General features: G+C 42.6%; 2 protein-coding genes across 7 annotated transcripts in view; one reads left to right on the forward strand and one right to left on the reverse strand.

Annotated features, from left to right (window-relative positions):
- Positions 1 to 21,761, forward strand: part of Dock2 (dedicator of cytokinesis 2) — a 418,217-nt gene that overhangs the window by 202,274 nt on the left and 194,182 nt on the right. The gene's annotated exons all lie outside the window — the stretch shown is intronic.
- Positions 12,477 to 21,761, reverse strand: part of Insyn2b (inhibitory synaptic factor family member 2B) — a 108,291-nt gene continuing 99,006 nt past the window's right edge. For 2 of the 4 annotated variants that reach the window (XM_010622196.2, XM_010622197.2), the window contains one exon: positions 12,477 to 15,355. In XM_010622196.2, coding sequence (XP_010620498.1) covers positions 15,169 to 15,355 — 187 coding nt within the window. In that variant the 3' untranslated portion in view covers positions 12,477 to 15,168. Of the gene's footprint in view, positions 15,356 to 19,084; positions 19,139 to 19,587; positions 19,660 to 21,761 lie in introns of all 4 variants that reach the window. The other 2 variants (XM_010622198.2, XM_010622199.2) reach the window with 2 other exon arrangements.

Here is a 21,761-nt window from a genome sequence, read left to right on the forward strand (position 1 = left end):
TCAGGGAGTGAGGCAACAGTGTAAAGAACTGCCTGCTGAGGTTTCCCAGGTCCCTTGGGCTGTTTCCAAAAGCTATGCTATTAGTCTCAGTGATTTTGGATTTGCTCGTGTAATTACAACAATGTAGGTTTTGAGGGAGGAGTATTATAGGCATGTAGCAAATGCACCTCGCTAGGAGCAGGCCAATGCCTCAAACAGAATGAGAAAAGCAATCAAGTATTTCTTAAGAAATGGGCTCACTGGCATGAATTGGGCCTTCCCAGCAATTCCTAACATGGAGATATCTCCTCCAAATTAAAGAAAATGATATCAGAAAATAATTACTCAGGGGTCAAGGGGTCCCTGTCTCAGCGTCAAAGGCCCCGATTTAATTTAGAATTGAAATATGACAAGAAAGAAAAATACCCATTCCACCAGTCACTTTTAATTTTCCAGATGTGATTTTTATTGGTTGGTTTACATTGCTGGGGAATATTAAATGATCAATATTTATGGCAAACACCAGACATTTCTAGCACTTCAGGAATTCCAATAAGACCTTGAAGGGGGAAGGGTAGCTGGTTGCAATACTCCTCGTTATGTCAGATTGAATAGTGACTTTTTTTTTCCTCATTTGCAGAAGTAGGAGTATTGAGATAAAAAGTGTCAGCTATTAAAACCACAGGAACCATATGGTGAGGCCAGACCGCTTCTTGCGCTTGGTACCTTGTCATTATCATTTGTTAGCAATGACCATTCTGTACTTTTCTGTAGATCTCCCTGCCTGAACAATGAGCTGATGATGACAAAGGGGCAAAAGGAATTTTTGCAAAAATCTAAAACAAAATTCCTTTCCACTTCTGTTGTCTTCTCTTCCTCTCTTTTCCAGTGTCTAATCTGTCAGATAATTGTTTATTTATGTAAGCAATTTATGTAAATTGCTTATTTATGACCAAGGAACTTAGTTTTAATTGTTAGAAAAGCAGCATGGTTTGGTAGAAAGAACATTTTGGAAAAAGAAGAAGGGCGTTTGGAGAAAGTTTTCACCTTCTTTCTGCAGAGAACTGGCTCCGTGACTTTCTGCAGTTTAACTTCTCTCCACTTCTGTTTCTTGTATACAATGAATAATATCATTTTTGTGATCCTTTTCATATATCTATGTATCCTGATTTGGCTAATTCCTATTTTCTTTCCCTATCTGCCTAGCTTCTGAGGTGAGGACCTAAGACAGATTTTGCTTTATATGCCAACTCTGGTTGATTAGTAATGGCTGCCGGTAGTACTGTATTGAGAAGAATTTGGAGGCTACATCTTGTCTCAGTGGGAAGAAGTGCTGAATTGACTAGGGATGTCTGTCATACTACAAGATTGGTGAATAGTAATGTATGCAAGATACTTGTAAATACTGTATACTGACTGACATCATTGGGTTTTGTTTTTGTGGCCTAGTCTGAATGCTTTTATATAGCAATTATTCTCTTTTATGCATTTGTAGTTTCTTTACCAAGGCTGTGATATGGGACTAGAAGAGTAATGGGAAATAAAGATGACCTCAGAGAGCCTACATTTTATTAGGGGGTGGTTTCTGCATGACACATGGCATATTTATCAAATGTAAAATGTGATACATGTGACACAGATTGTAATCTTCAGAACTGTTAAACTATAACAAAGGAATTCCTTACCATGTGTGGATCCCACTTGCCACTCGCTCTCTCCCGTTGTTGCAGACAGGCTGAGCAGGTATCAGAGAATGAAAACAAATCATGTCTGATGTCACACAGCTCGTGGCAATGAAGCAAGATATGACCAGGAATACTAGAGTGCATGTATGTCTCCCGTCGTCTGAGGTCCCTTCCAGGAAATTATCGTCCCACCCAAATGCAGCAGTGTGAGAGCGGATTTTCAGGCTTGTTTGTGCTGACCTCAGAGAGGACCAGGCCATTCCTCCTTCCTTCCCACACTGGGGGCAGCAATCCCACAGGGGCAACCAACCAGAGGCCTTACCCACTGCCACACATTCTTGGAAGGAAAACAATCTGGTAGTTCTGTTGAAATCGGTATCTAGCTTTTATTTCGGGTAGTTAAAATAAGCCTCTGGCTGATATATTCTGGGCCCAATTACCCCGCTTTTCACAGAGGAGTCTATGGAGTGATTAAATAAAGGTAAATGCGGTTTGGCACGAGGCCAGCTCCAGAAATTCAGAGCAGTGTGTTAAAAAAGGAAAAAAATGGAAATCTGGAGAGCAGCCCATCCTCCACCACTTTGCCTCCCTGTAGTGCCAGGATATGCCTGCGTCATCAGAGAGCTAGGGCTTCAGAGCTCTGACCTCTCTTTCCATTCCTGGGATGCTGAATAGGAAGTGGACGATAGACCACGAGCCCCAGAACCCCAGGTGGCCAACCGAGGGGTGCAGCAAAAACAGTAGCAGATTCTCTTCCCACCCCCCGGGGCCATTGTCCATCCAGCACAGGTGTGGGGATGGGCTAGGACATAAGGCTGTGTGGATCCCTGTCAGAGTGTTCACTTAGCTCCCAATTCAATGCTTGTTAAAATGCAGTGTTTATAAGAAGGCTATCGCTTATTGAGCAAATATCCTGTATGTCAAGCAAAAAGCTAAGTACCTACGTGTTTCATCTCTCTTATCAAGCATGCATTTTTTTTCCTAATAGACTACTAAGGCACAGAAAGGTTATATAACTTGCCTGAAATCACACAGTTTGCTAGAAGAAATAGGATTTGAATCCAGGAATCCTCTTCTTTGAGTCTTTGCTTCCAAATAGTTTGTCATATAGTCAAACTATCGGTAACTACAGGTGTCCTTCAGGCATCCACTGTTTTCAATGTTAACAGTAAGCACCTGAGCCCAGCTGCCGCTCTGCCTAGACCAGTGATGGGAACCTTTAGAGCTTTCAATGATAACAAACAGTCCGCTGTGGCACGCACACCGTAGGTTCACCACCACTGGCCTAGACCATGGGATCTAGTGAGATAATTTATGTGGCAACTTTCAGCAACTGCCAAGCGGCACAGAATTCACAGCAGTTTAAGACGATCGATACCCATAAAGAGTTATAAAGTTGGAAAAAAGAACATTTTGTTTGTTTATGTGCTGAAATATAAGAAATAGCAGTTTTAGCACAATGGAATGAGGCTAGCATGGCGATTTCATCTGAGTCTGTCAAGACATCCCACATTCAAATGCTTCTCTCTACTGATGCTACTAGTCAGGACCAAGGTGCCACCAGCTTGGGTTGGTGCCACTGTTATGTCTCATAAGACACGGGGGCTCCCTCCTGGTCCCTTTCAAATCTAGTTTCCAGTCAAATGGGTCCCCTAAATAAAACTTTCCAGATGAGAAAATGTCCATGGCCCCAAGAATGAAGGCTGAGCTGCTCACTGTGCCCCAGTCTGGCCCTGTCTCTCACTGGTGTTTATTAACTCCTGGTGTTCTGCACCAGCCCAGTGCAGTGGACCTTTTCTCTGCGAGTCCAAGAATGTTTCTTTCTGCTCCAAGCCTCCTTTCTGCCATCCTCCCTGCCTGGAGCGACTTCCTCTCCACTTTCTTTGCCAGACCAACCCCTCTATGACTCCTCTGCCTCCTTCATGTGTTGGCCCAAGGGGCACCTCATGATCTCTCCTCACCTCCACCATAATCAGCCCCTCTGCTGTCTTTAGCCCTGTGCACATCACTGTGTTGTGGGAACAGAACCACCCTTTCTGGAACACAGAGTAATGCCTCTGCTGTTCATTTCTGTGTCTCCAGGAAACAGAACTTTCTGAATGGGTGGGAGAGTCTTTCTATTTTTATTTTTATACAAACTATACAGCCTCTTCCTTAGCATACAAGTGTTACTGTTGCTCCTTTCCTGTCACAAGCAGGCCAGGAGCATCAGTGGGTGAAGGCTGAAACTGAAAAATTGATCCTAGTGGAAGAGGAGGACGAGGAGCAATAGGAAGGGTTTCTCCCCTGCTCAGGATAAGTGGGGAGATGGTGAGGGTGAGCCCTGGTGGAGACTGTGACAGAAATGGTGCCAGGCACTTTAAGAGTATCAATCCATTTAATCTGTGAGGCTAGCGAAACTCTTATCCCCTCTCAAATATGGAACAGCTGTGAGAGGGCTCAAACCCTTTGCCTAGCACTGCAAGCCTGTAATGGGGGACATGGAACTCCAAGTCCTATGCACTTCTGCCATAGTGAAAGCCAGCATTTGTAAGCACTTCGCTACATATATCTATGAAGTTGTTTTGCTGACACAAAATCAATTTAATGGGGAAAAATCCTGCATGAGAATGTGCTTGTGTGTGTGTAAGTATGGGCACATGTGTGCACGTATGTATTTGTATATGTGTGTATATCAGGCGAGTCAAGTAGGAAAATAGTAAAAATGCTATGAGACCTGAAATTCCAGTTGGTAAACCAAAAGTGTATCATTGGAGGAGGGTACCTTGGTCGCTGTCTAATTTGTAATGGTGCAGGTTGGGAAGCTTTACTTTAACAAAAATGTATATAATTTTTTATATATAATTTTAGTGGCTTCACTTTCAAGGGGCCCATTGCATATATGGGCAGATGTTATTTATTAACCTTGATTTTATGGCCTGAGTCTGGAACTTGAATGCCATGAAAATTTAGATAGGTGGAGAGAGAAGTTTGGGGTATTTTAAGTTGGAGTAACATTTCTTCCTTCATCTCAGCTCATGGTCCTTGCAGCATGTGCAATTTCTTAGGCCAGCATTTTTCATTTTCTTGGTATTCTTTATCCATATTACAATTATTCCTATTTCTGTATCATACTGGAATTTTCCTTTGTTTGTGCTTCACAGAAACCTTAAGACCCACTAAAGAAGGGACTGGTTCCTACTGTATTTAGGGCTTGGCAATAAGCAGATACTGAATCCAAACTTTTAAGTGAGTTAATGAAAAGGACAAACTAAAGCAAAGGATGAATAAATGACCAGCTTAAAAAAGATCTGACCTTAAAAAATCAGGTCAGAAAAGGTTCGTTTTGTGCCAAGATCTCATGGTTCTGCAGAGTAGGTGAGCTCAGGAGATGGGGAAGCTGAAGTCTGAACTGGGGTTTTTATTGGACACACTGGGCTGCAGCTTTCAGCACCCAGACAAGGAGAGAGGGAGAGAGGGAGAGGGAGAAGAGGAGAGAGAGAAAAAAAAAGGGGGGAGAGAGAGAGAGATGGAATTTGGGGATTATTCAGCAAGTGCTGGGAAATGTGGTCACCAAAAGACCAGTGTGTCATCAAATCCTAATGAAATTACCTAGGAATAGCTCTGCGCCTTTTGTCATCTGTTACTGGAGCTAGACAAATCTGATTGTGTACAAGTGATGTTTAGTGTGTTCTTAAAACCACAGTATCTCGTGTCCTATTTCCTGGCACCAGAACAGAGACCAGCCTTTTCTTGTCTGTGGAGTCCTGGAGAAGCAGATGTCTGCAATGGACATTGGTTGGACACCTCCATGTCCACGTTTGCTTTCTTAGGGCTGTGCAATGGGGGGACAAGCTATGGATTTGAAAGGATTTGACAGGGAAGTAGCTGTTATCTCCTTCTCTAGGAATGAGGGGCTCTTATTTCCTGGCTCAAGTCTTAAATTTCCTGTTATGTAAAGTGTGGCTGATAATGATTATGACCTGCCAACAACATAGTAGTGAGCACTGAATGAAAAGATATGTCAAGCTTGTAGCCCTGGGCTTATAGCAACATGGACCCTCCGCAAATAAAGAAATGTTGTGAATCTTCTTTGTGCTGGAGTCTTCTTCCTACTTTGACACAGCGTTAGGGATAATACTACAAACTGTTTTTAGTGCTGTCTTGAGGTCTTTCCTGTAAAATAACGTTAAGCTGTTCCTACACTGGTGTGTCAGTCAGCTTTGCGTTACCATAATGAAATACCGAAGATGGGTTACTTATGAAGCAAAAAGAGGCTTACTGAGTTTGCACTTTTGGAGGTTCAAGGCCATGGTTAAGTTTTCCATTGGCTAAGTTCTAGGGAGAACCTCCCAACAAATGATGGATGTTAATGGTGTGATTCCATGTTGGAGCAATGATCACTTCTTGAACCAGGAATCAGTGAAGTCTGGGTAGAACTAAACGGAGGCCTGTAAAGCAACCTTTTGAAGCAGCTACCAAAGAGTCCCCTTCAAGGGCTATTCCCAGTGACCTAAGGACCTCTCACTAGGCCCCACCTGTTAGACCCCTCCCAGTAGTGCCATTGTTCAGACCAAGCCTTAATTCACAGTGTGCCCCTGGAAAACACCCAAGCCATTGAAGCTGGGCTGGGAAAAAAGTTCCAGTAAGATGGACTGGGGCATTCCTGTGTCTGCTATAAAGGCCTTGAAGAACAACCTGGAAGGGAAAATTCCATCACTAGTTTCCCTCCCGGAATGTTGTAGGACTAATGTTGCCCACTGAGAAACCCAGTTGGAACAGCTGCTAATGAAACAAGCTCCCCACAAGTCTCAGGTCTGTGTCTTCCCACCCAAGATGACTCAGAGGATTCGGTGGATTCCTTTGTGAGTCAAAGGAATCAGCTCTGTGAAATGATCCTTCCAAATTGGAGGCTGTTTTCTTAGATTTATTCTATGTCATACTATGTTGTATTGCACACAGCATTAAATGATATTTATGATGATTTTTAATAAGATAAGAAAATTTTATGACTTCAAGTTAGAAGGATCACAGGAATTCAACACCACCAACAAAGTCATCAAGGAGAGCGGAGGTCAGGGAGGGAGAAGAAATGTGACCACACATCAGAGACTCTCAGTATCAGAAGCTAGATCTAGGGCTCTGTTCTGAGACTAAAATTATGTTGCCTAGAGAACATTTCCTTTGCACATTTCTGGAGTTTAACTTTCTAAAATAATTTTGTTTTCCTTTTGTGATCAGAAAAAAATCTCAAACACTATTTTTTTGGGGCGGGGGGTACCAGGGATAGAACTCAGGACTGTGCACTTGCAAGGCAGGCAGTGGCAACAATGAGCTAAATCTCTGGCCCTCAAACACTATTTCTTTAAAAAGGGGGGGCATTAATCAGATAGACTTTCTGGAGCATTTCTATGTATATAATTCACTTTTATTCTCAACAGCCCATGAAACCAGAAAGGCAGATAGTTTCATCTTAAACATGGAGGTGAAGGTGCTTGTTCAAAATTAGGCAGAAAAGCTGGTGGAAGTCAAGACTTCTGGCCTTGTCCTGCTCTGTCTTTCTTCCTCTGGGTGATTTCTCCTCTCAGCACTTACATAGCCCTGTTTTCTCCCAGTTCATTCAGCAATCTATAGGAAGCATTTATAGCTTCTTAGGCAAGGCAGGAAGCTCATGGACGGACTCAGAGATGGAAATGACAGTTCTTATCTCTTAAGTCTTTGCTTTCTGGTGGAGACGAGTGTGAGAGGTTGACAAAAGAAATCTCAATGGAACATGAAAAGTGGCAGCCTATCCAGAGTGTCGTGGGTTTCAGAGAGTGGAATGACTAATTCCATAGCGGGGGTGGGACATGATCAGAAAAAGTTACAGAGAGGAGATGACATTTAAATTGCAACTTGATGTCTGGCATAGAAGTTAAGAGCCCAGGCTCCCAAGTTTGGCAGACCTGAAGGAACCAGTTTTCATACCCCATACTGTGGACTTTGACAAATTACTCTACATTTATCCTGCTGGAAAATGGCTGTCAACATAAACTGCCTTGTGGTAATGTTTTTGAGGAATAAATGAGATGATGGAAACAAATCATTTAATAATATTCCATTGTAACTTCCAGAAACTAGAGATTTTATCAGCACTCTCATTAGTAATATTGCTGCCCTTCTCACCCCAAATGAAACTGATTTCCTATGATAGATAGGCAATAGAATAGGCCGAGGGAACAGAGTGTGCAGTCACTAATATATAATGTCCCCTGCATTTTTGGAGAGTATCAAGGAGCAGAGGATAGTGAGCTAATTGGAGGCTAGGCATAACTGCTGGTGCAAGTCAGATTGCCAAGGCACCTTGTTTGCTGCAAAGGAGTTTCAGTGCCTGTGGATGGTGGCGGAAAATAATTAGAGACAGAAAACCAGAGAATGACATGGCTGAGTACGTGTCTTAGGTTCTGAGGCAACTGTGACAACGCTGGAAAACAGAGAGCGGAAGTAGACCTTGACGGCCAGGACAGGGTCCACATGGAAGAGATAAGGGCTCACAATGGTGGAATCTTGTAGTGCAGCAAAATCAGGACTTCCTAGACATCGGACACTGACTGCAAAGTAAGAAAAGCAGTCTGATTCTCAGGAACCTTAACATACGGGGAAGAGGATGACAAGTAGTCCAAGAGGAAGGTTGGAAGTAGGGTGAATGACCTCCAGGTGGGGCATTTCAGAAAAGGACACCTGCTTATTACGGGAGGCCCCAGTAGACCACAGTTTACTGAGGCCAGGGCTGCCTCGGCAGTTTTCTCTCTGAGTCTGTGGCTCCTGGCCCGGCACAGAGAAGGGGCTAGATAACTGCACACTGAGGGAAGTGATTATAGACTGGGGCTCCTCTGTGAAGTATTCTCAGCTGGTGAATGTGCAATAGCAGAGGTGATCCAATCCTGGAAGTGCATTCCAGGCCAGGAGCTTGAGTTTGTGAATGTTGATGTTTTGCATTGCTTTGATTTTGCTCTCTTTGATCCTTCATTTGCAACCACTAAAGGTATATTATTTCATTTGAGAAAAACTCACACAAACAGAAAATAGTGACAAACACAGATAACTTCTGGTCCCTTCAGTCAACCATGAGTGGCTGCTGGTGGGATGGTGTTCAGTCTGTTGGTGCCCTCAGTGAAAGACTGGTACGACATGCTGTGGAGTTCAGCAATTGAAATGACTCAGCCCGTATGGCTCCTGAGAAAGGAGGCTATTCTTTTAGCATAACCTGATATCACAGCATTCTGCGTGCTACCTCAGAAACCAAGCCAAAGAGCCCAGTGGAGGTCACAGTATCTGACTGATGATCTAAAATAATGTATGTTGAGGTTTTTTTCAAGAGAAAAATTATACATTTCGTTTGAGTGAAATTTAATACAATATACTTATGGATTTTGAGAATCTGTGAAAGCCATTCATGATAATAAAGCTTTTATTTGCTCTACAGCAAATACTCCTTTGGTGTGATCTTTATTGTCTTTTCACTTTTGTCATAGTTGAAGCCAAGACAAAATACTTTGGCCCAAATGCACTTTTCGTTAGACCCTGTCTTTTTTAAATTGCATTTTGTCTGAAATGGACTAGGTCATATGTAATAAATGTGGGCATTTTAATAGAAACATTACAGTGAAAATAGTTAACAATCTGCTTTAATTTCAAAACTCATTTTCTCTCTCCTACAATAAGGCAGTATCTTGGTAAAATGTGCAAAATGCCCTGGGATTTAATTATGATGCCAATTTATTCTGAAACAAGGTTAAGCTGGGCTGTCGATATTCAGGATAAAGGTACAGGGAGAAGACAGTAGTGTCTTAATGATTCTGGAGTCCTGCCACATAGACCACAGTGGAGTTAGAAGCCTTGGGCACATCACCTGCTGAAGACCCAATCCTGGGAGCTCAGAGACAGGCTAATAGTGCTAATAGTCCCATCACCATGTGAAGACTGATGGACAATGGAAAGATTAAGGACCCCTTTTAAGGTCTAATCCCACTAAGTCCAGTGTATTCATTATTTTACTCCTGCAACAAATAGTTGAATCCCATTACAAGAACTGGAAACACAAATGCAAGCAAAAGTAAGATAGGTTCCCATCTGAGGAAGATGGTAGGCTTGTTAGGGAGAAATACATTCACTCAAGAGTGGTGCAAATGCATGCACAAGGACAGCTGTACTGTGGTTTTCGAGGCAAGGTTCCTGGTACCTAGTGAATGGCTAAGAGGAGTAATTGGGGCAGTCTGGGGCAGTAGTGGTATTAATCGTGGTCAGTGTTACCTTCTGGAGACTTGGCAGATGGATGTGTGGTGAAGAGTTCCAGGCATGAGGAAGACTGTCATATCCCCAGACTCTTTGGGGGTTGTTAGCAAGGATTCCAAGGAGAATTAATTCAACTGGAGGGCAGCCAGGTAACAGTCTTGTGCCAGGACCTTACTGGAGATGTGGGGCAGGTCCTGCAAAGGATCTGCATTGCAACAGACCTGGTCTTAACTTTCTGAGTTTATCAGGAAGCCATTCAATGGTTTTAATAGAAAGAGTGATGTAGTTTGAATCTAAATCTTGCAGTTGATGACTTTAGCTGCTGTGCAGAGAATGCAGAAGAAAGAAAAGAGAGTGAATGAGGGGAGACCACTGGGGTCTCTGTAGTTTCTGTAGAGGCCAGTTAAGCCAGGAAGGGGGATTAAAACAGGATGCCCATGATGGGTAGCAAGCTGACCCCAGCAACTGCTGACCTGGAAACCTGGCTTTTCCTGGCAATGAGAAAACCAAAGTCTATATGTCACCAGCGGATATATCCCAACTCTTCATGGGCTAAGGGTTCTTTAGGAGGCTGGAAGAAATCATATATTTTTGAAAAATCAAGAGAAGGAGTGGTATGGAATTTTTAATAGGAATGTAAGCTGTAAGTCAGTTAAAATAAGATGGGGGAGGGATTGAAGTAAAAGCATCCCCATAAGGGATTATGATTGCTAGGCTGATCAAACGTAGTTGGCACATGATACAATCGATCTTCACTGGGTTTGGATGTGTGCTCCAGCCTGCTTCTTTTTTCTTAAGGTTTTTTGAGACAGGGTCTTGCTCTGTAGTTAAGGCTGGCCTCAAACTCACTATGTAGACCAGGCTGACATCTAACTCATAGCAGTCCTTCTGCTTCAGCCTCCAGAGTGCTAGGATTACAGGCATGCGCCACCATGCCCAGCTCCAGTCTTTTTCCTGCTTGATGAGTTTAAAGGTCATAAAACATTTTAGATTCCTGGAGCTTAAAAAAAGAAATATCATTTTTAGCATATAGCGAGTTGCCTCAAGCAGGTTAAATTAGAGCCTTTTCAAGTGGAGAGCATATTGAGGACTCTGCTCAGCTAATGGATGCGAGAATGAGTTTCAAGTCTAGCCTCAGTGGTTTCCAGAATGGCCAGGTGCTCATAAGTTCCACCCACATACTATATTGATCCCAGCTGATGCAAACCTGGGAGTAGATCATCTAGCCTTACTTACTTGTCTCTTACTTCCAGTGGAAGTGACCAGCTCTTGAAGTCTCCTTTTCTTCTGGGATATTTGATTCCATGCTACAAAGATCCATCTTTCCTTAAAACACTATCGTGTGTGATGGTCTCACGTGCCTGGATATTCTTCATCCTTGAACACTTGGTTATTAATTATGCATTGTCATGGTAGCTGTAATAAGGCCTGAGAGAGTTTCTTCCTTACCCTGAGAAAAATCATAATATTGTCTCTGACACAAACTGTAGCCTCCTGGAAACATTTTCCTTCCTCTTTTGTAATTTACCTCCACCAGCAATTGAATGCATGAATATATGGATTTATTGGGCACTTACTGCATGCCCTGACTTTTGCTCGGGGCTTTCCCTCAGTTAATTGTCAGGACACCCTTCTGAGGCTGGGGCTACATTTTATAAAAGAGAAATCAGAGGTTCACAGAGGTTAAGCCACTTCTCTGAGATCGCCCAGCAAAAAGAAAGCTTTCGAGCCCAAGGCTTCTGATTTTATGTCCTAGGATTTTTGTGGTCTTTGTTTCTCCTAAATTGATAGTTCCTGAATGGAGAACTGATAGTCCAGATGTAAACAAGAGGGTTTTAGATAGTTTGTGGACAAGGCAGAAAAACACCCAACTGATATGATGAGAAGATTGTTTTGTTTTTCATTCTCTCTCAAATATCCCGATTAGTAAAGTGGAAAATGGATTTGGTGTTCATGTGACTTTAGTATGCCTTGAATATTTGCAAATATCACTTTTCCATAAAGATAGCTGCCCATAGTCTTAGCGCCCACAGGCTTCAGAATTGTAAATAGTTTTGAATCTAATAAAATGATTTTTATTTCATCTTCTAAGGACCATCATGTTGGTTTTCCTCATATGGGTGATACAAAGGTAGCTTTTAAGGAAAAATGAGATGAAAAATATGGAGTAAATTGGAGTCAGGTGTACAGGCATAATGACAAGAATCATGAATGTGTGTCCCCATGAATTAAAGTAGGGGTGGTTGCACTGATTGATGCCGCCTCCCTTGATTCCAGGGCACACAGGGCTCCATGCGGCCGTTGTGACACTAAGTTCTGTTGTTCATCCCTGAGATATGTGTTAAAGCTGTTATAATGAAAGCCATCCTGGCCGTAGGTCCTTTGAGACCTTCCTTCTGAGTTTAAATTTTATAACCCAAATCAACCCAAGGTAATAATGGAGTCTTAAAACCTAGGAAAAATATGTGAGTTTATTGCAAAAGATAATATCCCATTTAAAACAGTTTAGAAATTTACAAAACCTTACATTATTAGTACATTGTCTATAAGAAGGTGCTCTACAGCTGAGCTGGTATTAAGTTCCAAGGATAGTGAATACACATTTTTTTTAACTACAGAGAAAGCAGCTACATAAACTCCCATAATTTAAGTTGATATATCAATATGTTCCCCTTCAATTTTATAAAAGTAATTTTTGCTAAATTAATCTCTCTCCATAAAACCATATGACCTCAAGGGTAGCATTTCTCTAGAGTGTCGTGGTAGATGTTACATAATATTTTACAAAGAAGCAGCGGTTTTCCCATGAGTAGATGAGCAGAGTTTCAGTACTTGTATGTGTGGGTTTTTGAACATAGAAACAATCCTTTATGTTCAGCAAGAAGGTGTTTATCAAATCCTTTTTTCGTCATATTGATTATAAAGGTTCAGTTTTCAAAAGGGACCTCCTTCCCAGTTACAGGTAGGTGGTCCAAGTAATGCAGTGTTGTGCTTTGGTATAGAATCATTATAGCCTTGGTTGACTTTATTTCTAAAAATGTCAATATTTTTCAATCCCAGTTTTATGTAAGTCTGTAAAGGGTTTATGTGAGGCCCCCAATTCAACATGTGTGTGTGTGTGAGACTACCTAGGCTCCTTAGTTTTGTGTGAGTTACCTACAATTTGTCTCAGCATTTCTCACTAACTGAGCAGATGCTTCAGCTCGGCTCTAAGGGATTCCCCTCATTTGATGTTAGAAGCTTGTAAGGTGGGCAGACAATACACATGTCCCTATCTTCATTCAAGAATGAACAAACAGGCTCTGAAAACTTAAGCAGTATGCCCAGGTTAGTGGGCTAGACTGCTCTGGTGCCTGGTTTCTGAATTCTAGGAGCAGGATTATGTTTATTCCAGCATGATACCCCAAAATATAAATTCATTCAAAATTATTATAAGCAAAGCAAATTAAAATGGGAGCTCTACAAGCTAAAATTACATAAGAGATCCCAAATGCTTTTATTTTATTGGATTATCCTCTGTGCTGCTCTTTTCCATTGCTGGGGCCAATTGAGAGTTGGTTGTATGGATACGCAAGAAAGATCTGTGGCTTTCAGCCAGTAGTAGCACATCTTATTGAAATGTGGTTTCTTAAGTATGACAAGTGTATTTATCTTAATTCTAACTTGATGTTATGTATTCTGGTCTCATTTTGTGGGTTTAAACATTACACTAGAAACAGAACAAGAACATCTTGAATGACATTCCAAGACTTAAATAGTGCAAGCCAAGATTCCTTGCCAAGTTTCCCTCACTCTCCTTCAAACAGCTTTGTGCACTGCAGTGCTGTAACAGGAAAAGGTGAAACTGTTGGGTGGTTTACTCAATTAGTCTCACTTTGCAGTGGGATATGCATATCCCACATATCCACAGGGTGCGGGGCTTTGCAGAGCCACTCCCTGAGATACTGGGGCTTCAGCAAAAGGGGTGGTGAGATTCCTTCTTAATTTAAGGTATGGTTAGCTTTAGGATCCCTTTCTGACAGCATCAGTCCAACCAAGGGCTGGCAGAGAATTTAATTTAACAAAAAGGACCCTGAGCCTTTCTAGCCTATCCCTCCTCCCTAAGAATATGTAGCAATTACTTAGTTATGTACTTTTGGAAGTTTGTTCAGCCATGCAGGTTTGACTGGCCCTCTGTGTGTGGAGATCTTTTCAAAAGAGTGAACCAGTCTTAAAGAACTCAGACTTAGAAAGAAAGGTCTTTAATATGAAAATGGCAAAAGCTATATCCTCATCCCCAGGCCTGCTGCTTCTTCAATGCGGTGTCTGTTTTCTGGTCACTGGGAAGGGACACTGTGTAGATTCATATCTGTCTGAACCTATCTACAGGGCTGTCAAGGGCTGAATGCACAAAAAGGAGTGTTGTAGTTTTTCTCAGCCTTATTTTTGTCACTGAAAGGATGTCACAGACAGGCTGCAGAATCTCATGATCTTCAATGTTGAAGATAAAGTGCAAAATCTTTTAAATTCAGACTACAGCCAGATTTACCCTCCCCACTTCCAGGTAGGCTTGGGCCCCAGGAAGAGATATATGGTGTTAGGTGGCCCTGGAGGAGCTACAACTGCAAAACCCTCTTTGAATTCTAGGATGGTCGTACCAAGTCCGGGTATCCTGGGGAGACCTTACAGTACCACAGACTGTATGGCCCATACAGCATGAGATGATAGCTCCTTGATTTGGAATTATAACGAAAATGATCCCAACACACCAGAGTGATCTTGCAAGTTTATGCCTTGCCCACTTCTGTTGTGCTTATGTATTCTGACATTTTAGGAAACTTCCAGGTTATTTACCTAAGTGGGGAGGGATATCTGCTTATAACCCTCCTCTGTCTTTCTGCTCTGCTCAATGTGGATTTTATATCTTTTTTTCCTTTGGGTTGATAGACCCATGAAGAGTAGCAGAGATGTTAAAATGTGAAGTAGGGGTTTTGCTTATGGGGAACTTGGATTTAACAGACCGAGATGAAGCCTGACTACGTGTGACAGGGTATTCAGCAGTAGTCACGCCATTGTCCATGAAGTTCTCAGCAAGCAGTGGCATACACTCGGGGAAGGTGTCCAGCAGGGTCACACCAGCCCATGTTCTCCTGTTCCACAAGTCAAGGGCTCCCAGTTGGGTCTTTTGCAAAGGAGCAGAGTAGGCCTTGTGGGCAGTGAGTTCCCATCACAGGGAGTCGAGTGGGGAGGTCAAGGGGTGGTCCCAGTGAGCTCAGATCCACCAAAAGCACTTTTTCTTCACTTTCTTGGTTTTCCTCCGCAAGTCTTGTTTCTCAGGGGCTGGGGGTTCTGCTGGGGACTTTGGTGGGGAAGATGCCTCCTCAGCTGGTTCCGCCTCCTCCAGGCTCTGCAGAACTTCGTGGAACCTACCTTCCTGCTGCCGAAAGTCATACTCGACACTGAGAAACACAGAACAAGGGAGGAAGGTAAAGTCAAATCAGTACACACTGATTTAGCGTCACCAGGTGCCCCGTTAGCATGGAGGAGCATGGTTCCAAGTCCTGAGTGGCCATAGGAGAGTTATACCACCTCTCTAAACCTCCAATCTTCATTAATTAAAAAGACACCTATAATCTTCCCTTGAAAGGAATTTATTAACTGTAAGGAAGACATGTAACATGGCAGCCTGAAGGTAGGTGTTTGATAAATATCAATCCTGTCTCTTGCATTTATTTAATGCTTCTTATTGTTAGTATTGTTTTTATACATTTTCATGAAAGCTGCCTCATTATAAAATATTTAAATAACACAAGGGAACACAGAATAAAATTGAGCTCAGTTTCCTCATCTGTGAAGTGAAAATAATTATTGCACCTATTGCAAAGACCTTCTTTGGAATTAATGTGTTTAAACTGAGCTGATATAAGTGATGTACCCAGAGCAGCATCTGGCCTGTGGTCAGCCTTCTCTGTGTGTTAATTCCTACTACTGTTTTCATCATCATTACCATTATCATTACCGATGTGCCACGCCTCACTCTTTGAATTTCTTCTCAAAAGTGTGTCTTAAAGAGCTTTACATACATAACTACCTCATGCTATTCCTCAATACAGATAGATTTAAATATTGTACTGATGCGCATTTCCTAACATCCTCCTTTTCTACTATTTTATTTGCGCATTTTGAAGTCATTGATGTCCAGAGTCCCTTGTATTGTGCTGCCTAACACTAGGGTCTGTGAGGTAAACATGAAGCCCAGCCCAGGACCTTTGAGAAAATCCAGGGAGGCCTTGAAGGATGGTGTTCCCATCTCAGGGAGAAATGCAACCAAAGTATAGGGGTCTGGGAGCTGGATTAGAGCTCTGGCCTGGGAGGGGTGGGAACTGAGGCTACCCCTGACCTCTGTGTTTCGGAGAACCACGCAAGCAGCTCTCAGGGTCTCTCAGAACTGTCTCTCTCTGTTTAGCTTCCCCAGAATGGAAAGAGCAGGATCAGAAGAAACAAATCCTCTTAGACAGCCCTGCAGGCTATGTGGGGCTCCCTGTGTCCTTAACTGTTCACTTTCCTCTCTAGGAGATTGACTTATGGAGGAAGTTTCGGTGTCGGGGTGCTTGTAGGGATGCTCTTAAGCTTTTAGATGTGTTTGTTACCTGCTTTCATCCCAGGGCTCTCAGAAGATCCAAGGATGAGGACCCAGCATGGGAGTGTAGAAAGGGGAGGAAATGCAGAATCATGAAAACAGTGTGTCCTCCTTGTTTAGCCAAGAGGAAAATGAAAGGTGGTGTGTGAAAGACGAAAGACCTCACGTTGCTCTGGGAGGTGGCATGGCTGGCTAAGGCCTTTATACCCAGCAAGGAATGAAAACTACTCATCATTAGAGGCCACCTGCCCTTGTCTGCTATCTCCATGCCACCTCCCAGAGCTCAGCACAACAATGAATGCTGCTGGAAAGATAAATCGCCATTACTACATGAGAATAATGAAGCCCCAAATGGTGCCTTGTCACCAAGCATTCTGAGTTAGAAGATGCAGGCTGAAAAGGCAGAAGGGCAGACTGGCCTGTTGTGCAGCAGGAAAGATGAATTATCAGTTCTTAGGGAGTACTGAGGAAGGATGTCTAATTGTTTTGTTTCTCTTCTTTTTATAAGCATCACCCAGATTTTTCCTCTCTTCTGCTTTTATCCCTTCCTTTTCTCTTCCCTCCTGGTTCTCTCTGAGGATATAATCCTAGTTAGGTGACCTATATCATGAATGCAACACAGGTTATCTTTTAAATCCAAGCTTTATAGCTTATCCACTGTGAGATCTTGGGGAAGTCATTTCCCATTTTCATGTGGAATGAGTATGGTTCCTCCTCCCAGAACCATCAGTTAAGTTTAAACAACATCTGCATACATAGCATGTGGTGTTTGACAAACACTGACTGATCATCTTTTATGTCCCTGGCCCTGTCCTTGGTTCTGAGAAAGGAACAGTAGCGAGATCGCCACTTTCCCTACCTATTTGGCACTCTTAGTGCAGTAGCTCTATTCCTCAGTCAACGCTAGCCCATGTCAATAATGGTTAGAGACCTCTCTGTCAAAGCCAAGAATCTTCCAGGTCACAAACTGGCACACTGAGTCTCACATTTTCAGATGCACCACCTGGTACTGCATCCTGATAAGTCTTAAGGGGTAGAATGGGTTTCTGTCTCCACTACCCATGCCTTAGTCTCCCCAGTAGCTACTTAAGGAGATGGATTCAGAGCTGGGGAAAGGTTGTCCCAGAGGAATTCTGCATTGCAGCAAAGAAGGAATTTAAAGCAGTGAGTTGTGAACTCTGATTCTCTCCACTTGAAGCACTAGGGACATGCATGGTTCACAGATAGGAAGCACCCTTATTCACAGTTCTCTTAGCTCTCAAAGCAGCCCTGCCCTGTCTACTGTGACAGAAAAACCATCTCCCTCATAGAGCATCAGGTAGAGCTACTGAGAATAGGTATCCCCTGCTCACCTGAGAATAGCTCCCATCTATCCGCCTACCCACCCCCTGTGTTAGGTTCTGTTCACAAAACAGTGAGCAAAGCAGACCTGAATACTGTCCCTGTGGATCTTACTTTCCAGTTTCTGGTAGCAGATGATTAAACTAACAATTGCTTTCAAAATATGCTTGTTTTTCTCAACTACCCCTGCTTTCTAGTTCTTCATCCATATGTTCCTACCAAATTATACAAATGCACACCTACAAGACCAGCTTGCCTTCCCCTCCTCAGATGTGGCATTTATTACTTCATAATACAAACAAATAAACAGACAAACAGGCAACAACAACAAGCCACTTGAATTCATCAGATTTACAAATGTCCCATTACCTATTAGAAGAAAAGAATTCTGAGCAATTCCAGAATGTGTACAGACCTGGCAGGCTGGGGAAGAGAAGAGTCAGAAGGCAAGCTATAAAGTGTCTTGTTGTTATAACAGCCTAAGGTAGAGGATGGAGCAAGGGCCTTTGAGCTGAATGCCCCCTGGTTTGGACCGGAGGAGCTGAACCTCTTTACTGGCTAGTTGACTTGGGGGAAATTTCTTTGCTCCCTGCAACTTAGCTGAACATGGACATTATAGGAGCTACTCTGCCAGGCAGCTGTACTGACAACGGGACATGATAATAGGTACTATCACCTTATGTGGGACACAGTCTCTGTCGAGTCCAGTCTTTTTCCCTAAGTCCTTTATCTTCATATTTTAGGACCCTCCACACTGAAGCCTTCAGCTCTTCAGTAACTGTACACCTTGCCCACAGCAATGTTCCTCACCCTCCCCTTTGTGTACATTCAGGGAATACACTCTGTGTTTCTATGGAAACACAGCGGGGCTCCATTATAATCATGGGGATTTAGGGAACTCCCTTCCCCCTCATATGACTGCCCCCACAGGTCTTGACAGTTTAAAGGGGATTAAAAGTGACTTTCTTTTCAAGGCCAGCTAAATAGCAGAGTATAGGGAAGTGTGTATGCTATGGAGAGAAATTGATTAACGTTTTTTAGGCCAAAGCAATTTATTAACATAAAGGAAAATTGTCACTTTTCTTATTCATCCATTTGACAAAATACTGTTTAGTTTGGAGGGGAGGAAAGGCAGTACATCTTGCTTTGGTGGCAGCTGTCTTATAAATGGGGAGGGACCATGCCCTCTCTCCCTTATCTGCTTTACCTCCTGAGGCTGGGTGGAAAGAGGAGATGCGACACACGTCATGTTCAGTAGACCCTTGAAAAAGAGGAATACATTGTCAATTTGGTAAGAATTCAAGTAAATTCTTAGCAGAGGGTTGATTATAGATACTGGGGATGGATTGTCTGCCTTGGGGTTTGGCCGAGGAATCAAAGTAGAAGATCAATAACCATTCCAGTCTTCTCTCCCCTTCTCTTCCTTTTACTCTTTCCTGTGCCCCTAACCTGTACCATCTTCCATCACCCACATTCCATTGCATTCTATATTCTGTGCAAGAGCACAAGGAGGAAGATGAGTCTTAAGTTTTTGGTTCCTGCAGAACCCCAAGGCAGAGTAGGGGACAGATGGTAATTAAGTAGTTGTTACAATGCCAGGGTGCCAGACTGAAGCCACTGAGACAGTCCAGAGCAGCCAGGGTGTATGGGGCTGGTCCTCTTGAGGATACCCAAGATATAGGACCTCTGTTTCAGGGATGTTTCACTCACCGAGGAGTCTTAGAGCCCTTCGCACTCAGGAACATGTCTAAGTCTGGTGTCACGAGGTGTTTAGAAAGTGAGCTGTGTATAAACCAGAAATGGATGAAAATTTTCAGCTGTCTCTCTTGAGAGCACTAATCTAGTTGACAGATCAAGGCTCCAGTCATCATGCTAGGTGAACAGTAGAGAGATACTTTTCTAGGTAATTGGGTGGATCCAGAGGCCTATGTCATGGCTTGCTAGGACAATAAACAGTAAGAAGTCAATAGAAAAAATAGATAAATATATAGATGCTTGAGCAAGCAAAAATGTGAGGTTTTAGATGGAGAAACTTGGCTGGGAAAGCAGAAGTTAGGTGAGCCAAAAGGAGGCATGTGTTGATATAAACTTTTTTAAAAAGAGAAATCTCTTACTGTTATATACTATAATATAACATCTTCAAATTTGCAAAACACTTTAGATTTGAGTTTCATTTTATCCTCAGGATAGTGCAGAGAGGTGGGAAAGATGGGAAGGTGTTATGACCGTAGAACAAGAAAGCAAGTTAGCAAAGGGAAATCATAGTGTGAATTAGGATCAGTTCTCAACCTAGTGTCGAAACCTGTTCAGACTGCCATAACAAAATACCATTGATTTGTGGCTTAAACAACAGGCACTTATTTCTTATAGTTCTGGAGGCTGGGAAGTCCAAGGCCAAGGTGTCTACAGACTCATGTCTGGTGAGGGCCCAATTCTTGGTTTATAGATGTTGTAAGGGGCAGGGAAACTCTCTGGAGTCTTTTTATAAGGCACTGGCTCATCCATGAGGGCTCTCCTTCCTAAGTGCCATGATATTGATATTAGAATTTAACATGAGAATTGTTTTGGAGCATGAACATCTAGCCCATAACATATGGATTCCTGAATCCTAGTCCTTGGTTTTTTTCTGTCTAAAGAGGGATCAAAGGACCTGGCTCATTCAGAATTATATTCTAGGAAGAAAAACCAATGAGAACCTGAGTATATCAGAATGGAATACATAGTAATTTAAATAGGCAATATTTATAATTATGCCAAAAAGAATGACTATTCTTCATGGACTGAAATTTATATTCTGGACACTATAGTGCAAGTTTATACTCCTTTTCTCATGTAATTCTCACAATCCTGTGAGATTAAATCAGATTATCTTCATTTCCCAAATGAGGATATGAGGCAAAAAGAGGTTAGACATTCTGCCATTGGTACATACCAATAAGTAATAGAAAGCCAAGATTGGAACCTTGTCTGACTCCAAAGCTTAGCCATTAAGACATATTGCACTGAAGCAACAGAATTCCTGTAATGGTAGGATATCCAGATTGCAAAAGTCATATGTGGGGTGCAGGTGGTATGGTGGTACTCCCAAGTGACCCCACAGTCCTTTATTTATAACACCCCAGCTTGGATGGGCTGCATAGGAGACCTTTTATGGTCCAGATGACCAGTCACCCTGAGATCTTCTTTCTAGACTTCAGGGCAGACTTGACAGTAAGGCCTGAAAAGATATTCCTCTTAGAAGGCAGCTCATTCATGATCATATCTAGACTTAGCAATTTGGGGTCTCAGGTAGGCTGTCAATGTCTTAGGGGACCCTTGGTGCCCCCTGCTCAGCAGATGGGTTTTGCTCCTTTACAAAGACAAATATTGACACCCCCCCCCACTGCCATCAACCCTACGCTAGAAGCAAGTAGACTGAGAATGAATGGACACCTTCCAAACTTCTCTCCACATTTTCACCATCTCTCATAGGAACATTTCTGTAGTCCTACTTGCCACAGAACCCAGGTGCATCACAGACTGACTGGCTTCCTTCAACTCTCTTTTTAAAAGGATTAGCTGTTAGAATTGATTGATGCAGTAAAAGGTGTTTGGTTCCTGTCCGCTTGGGTAAATCATACCAGACTGGAAAGCATCTGTGAGGAAGATTACAGTCTGGGAAGGTAGGTGTTTTAGTTATCTGACCTCCTCCTCCACTACAGCCTAGAAGGGATGTACTTTCTCAAACTTTCCCCAGTGACTAACTTACTCATTATTGATAGGTTGTCAATTTGAGCTTCATGTCAATTTGAGCCTGCAGCCATGTCAAGTTGGCGAGCAAAACCTTTCTCTTAAAGTGTCTGTGTGCTGAGGAGTCCGCAGAGACTCACAGGTTCCCTTCTGAA

This window comes from Fukomys damarensis, unplaced genomic scaffold (genome assembly GCF_012274545.1).
Source record: "Fukomys damarensis isolate Sample0158 unplaced genomic scaffold, DMR_v1.0_HiC HiC_scaffold_9, whole genome shotgun sequence".
In the NCBI taxonomy this organism is placed as follows: Eukaryota; Metazoa; Chordata; class Mammalia; order Rodentia; family Bathyergidae; genus Fukomys; species Fukomys damarensis.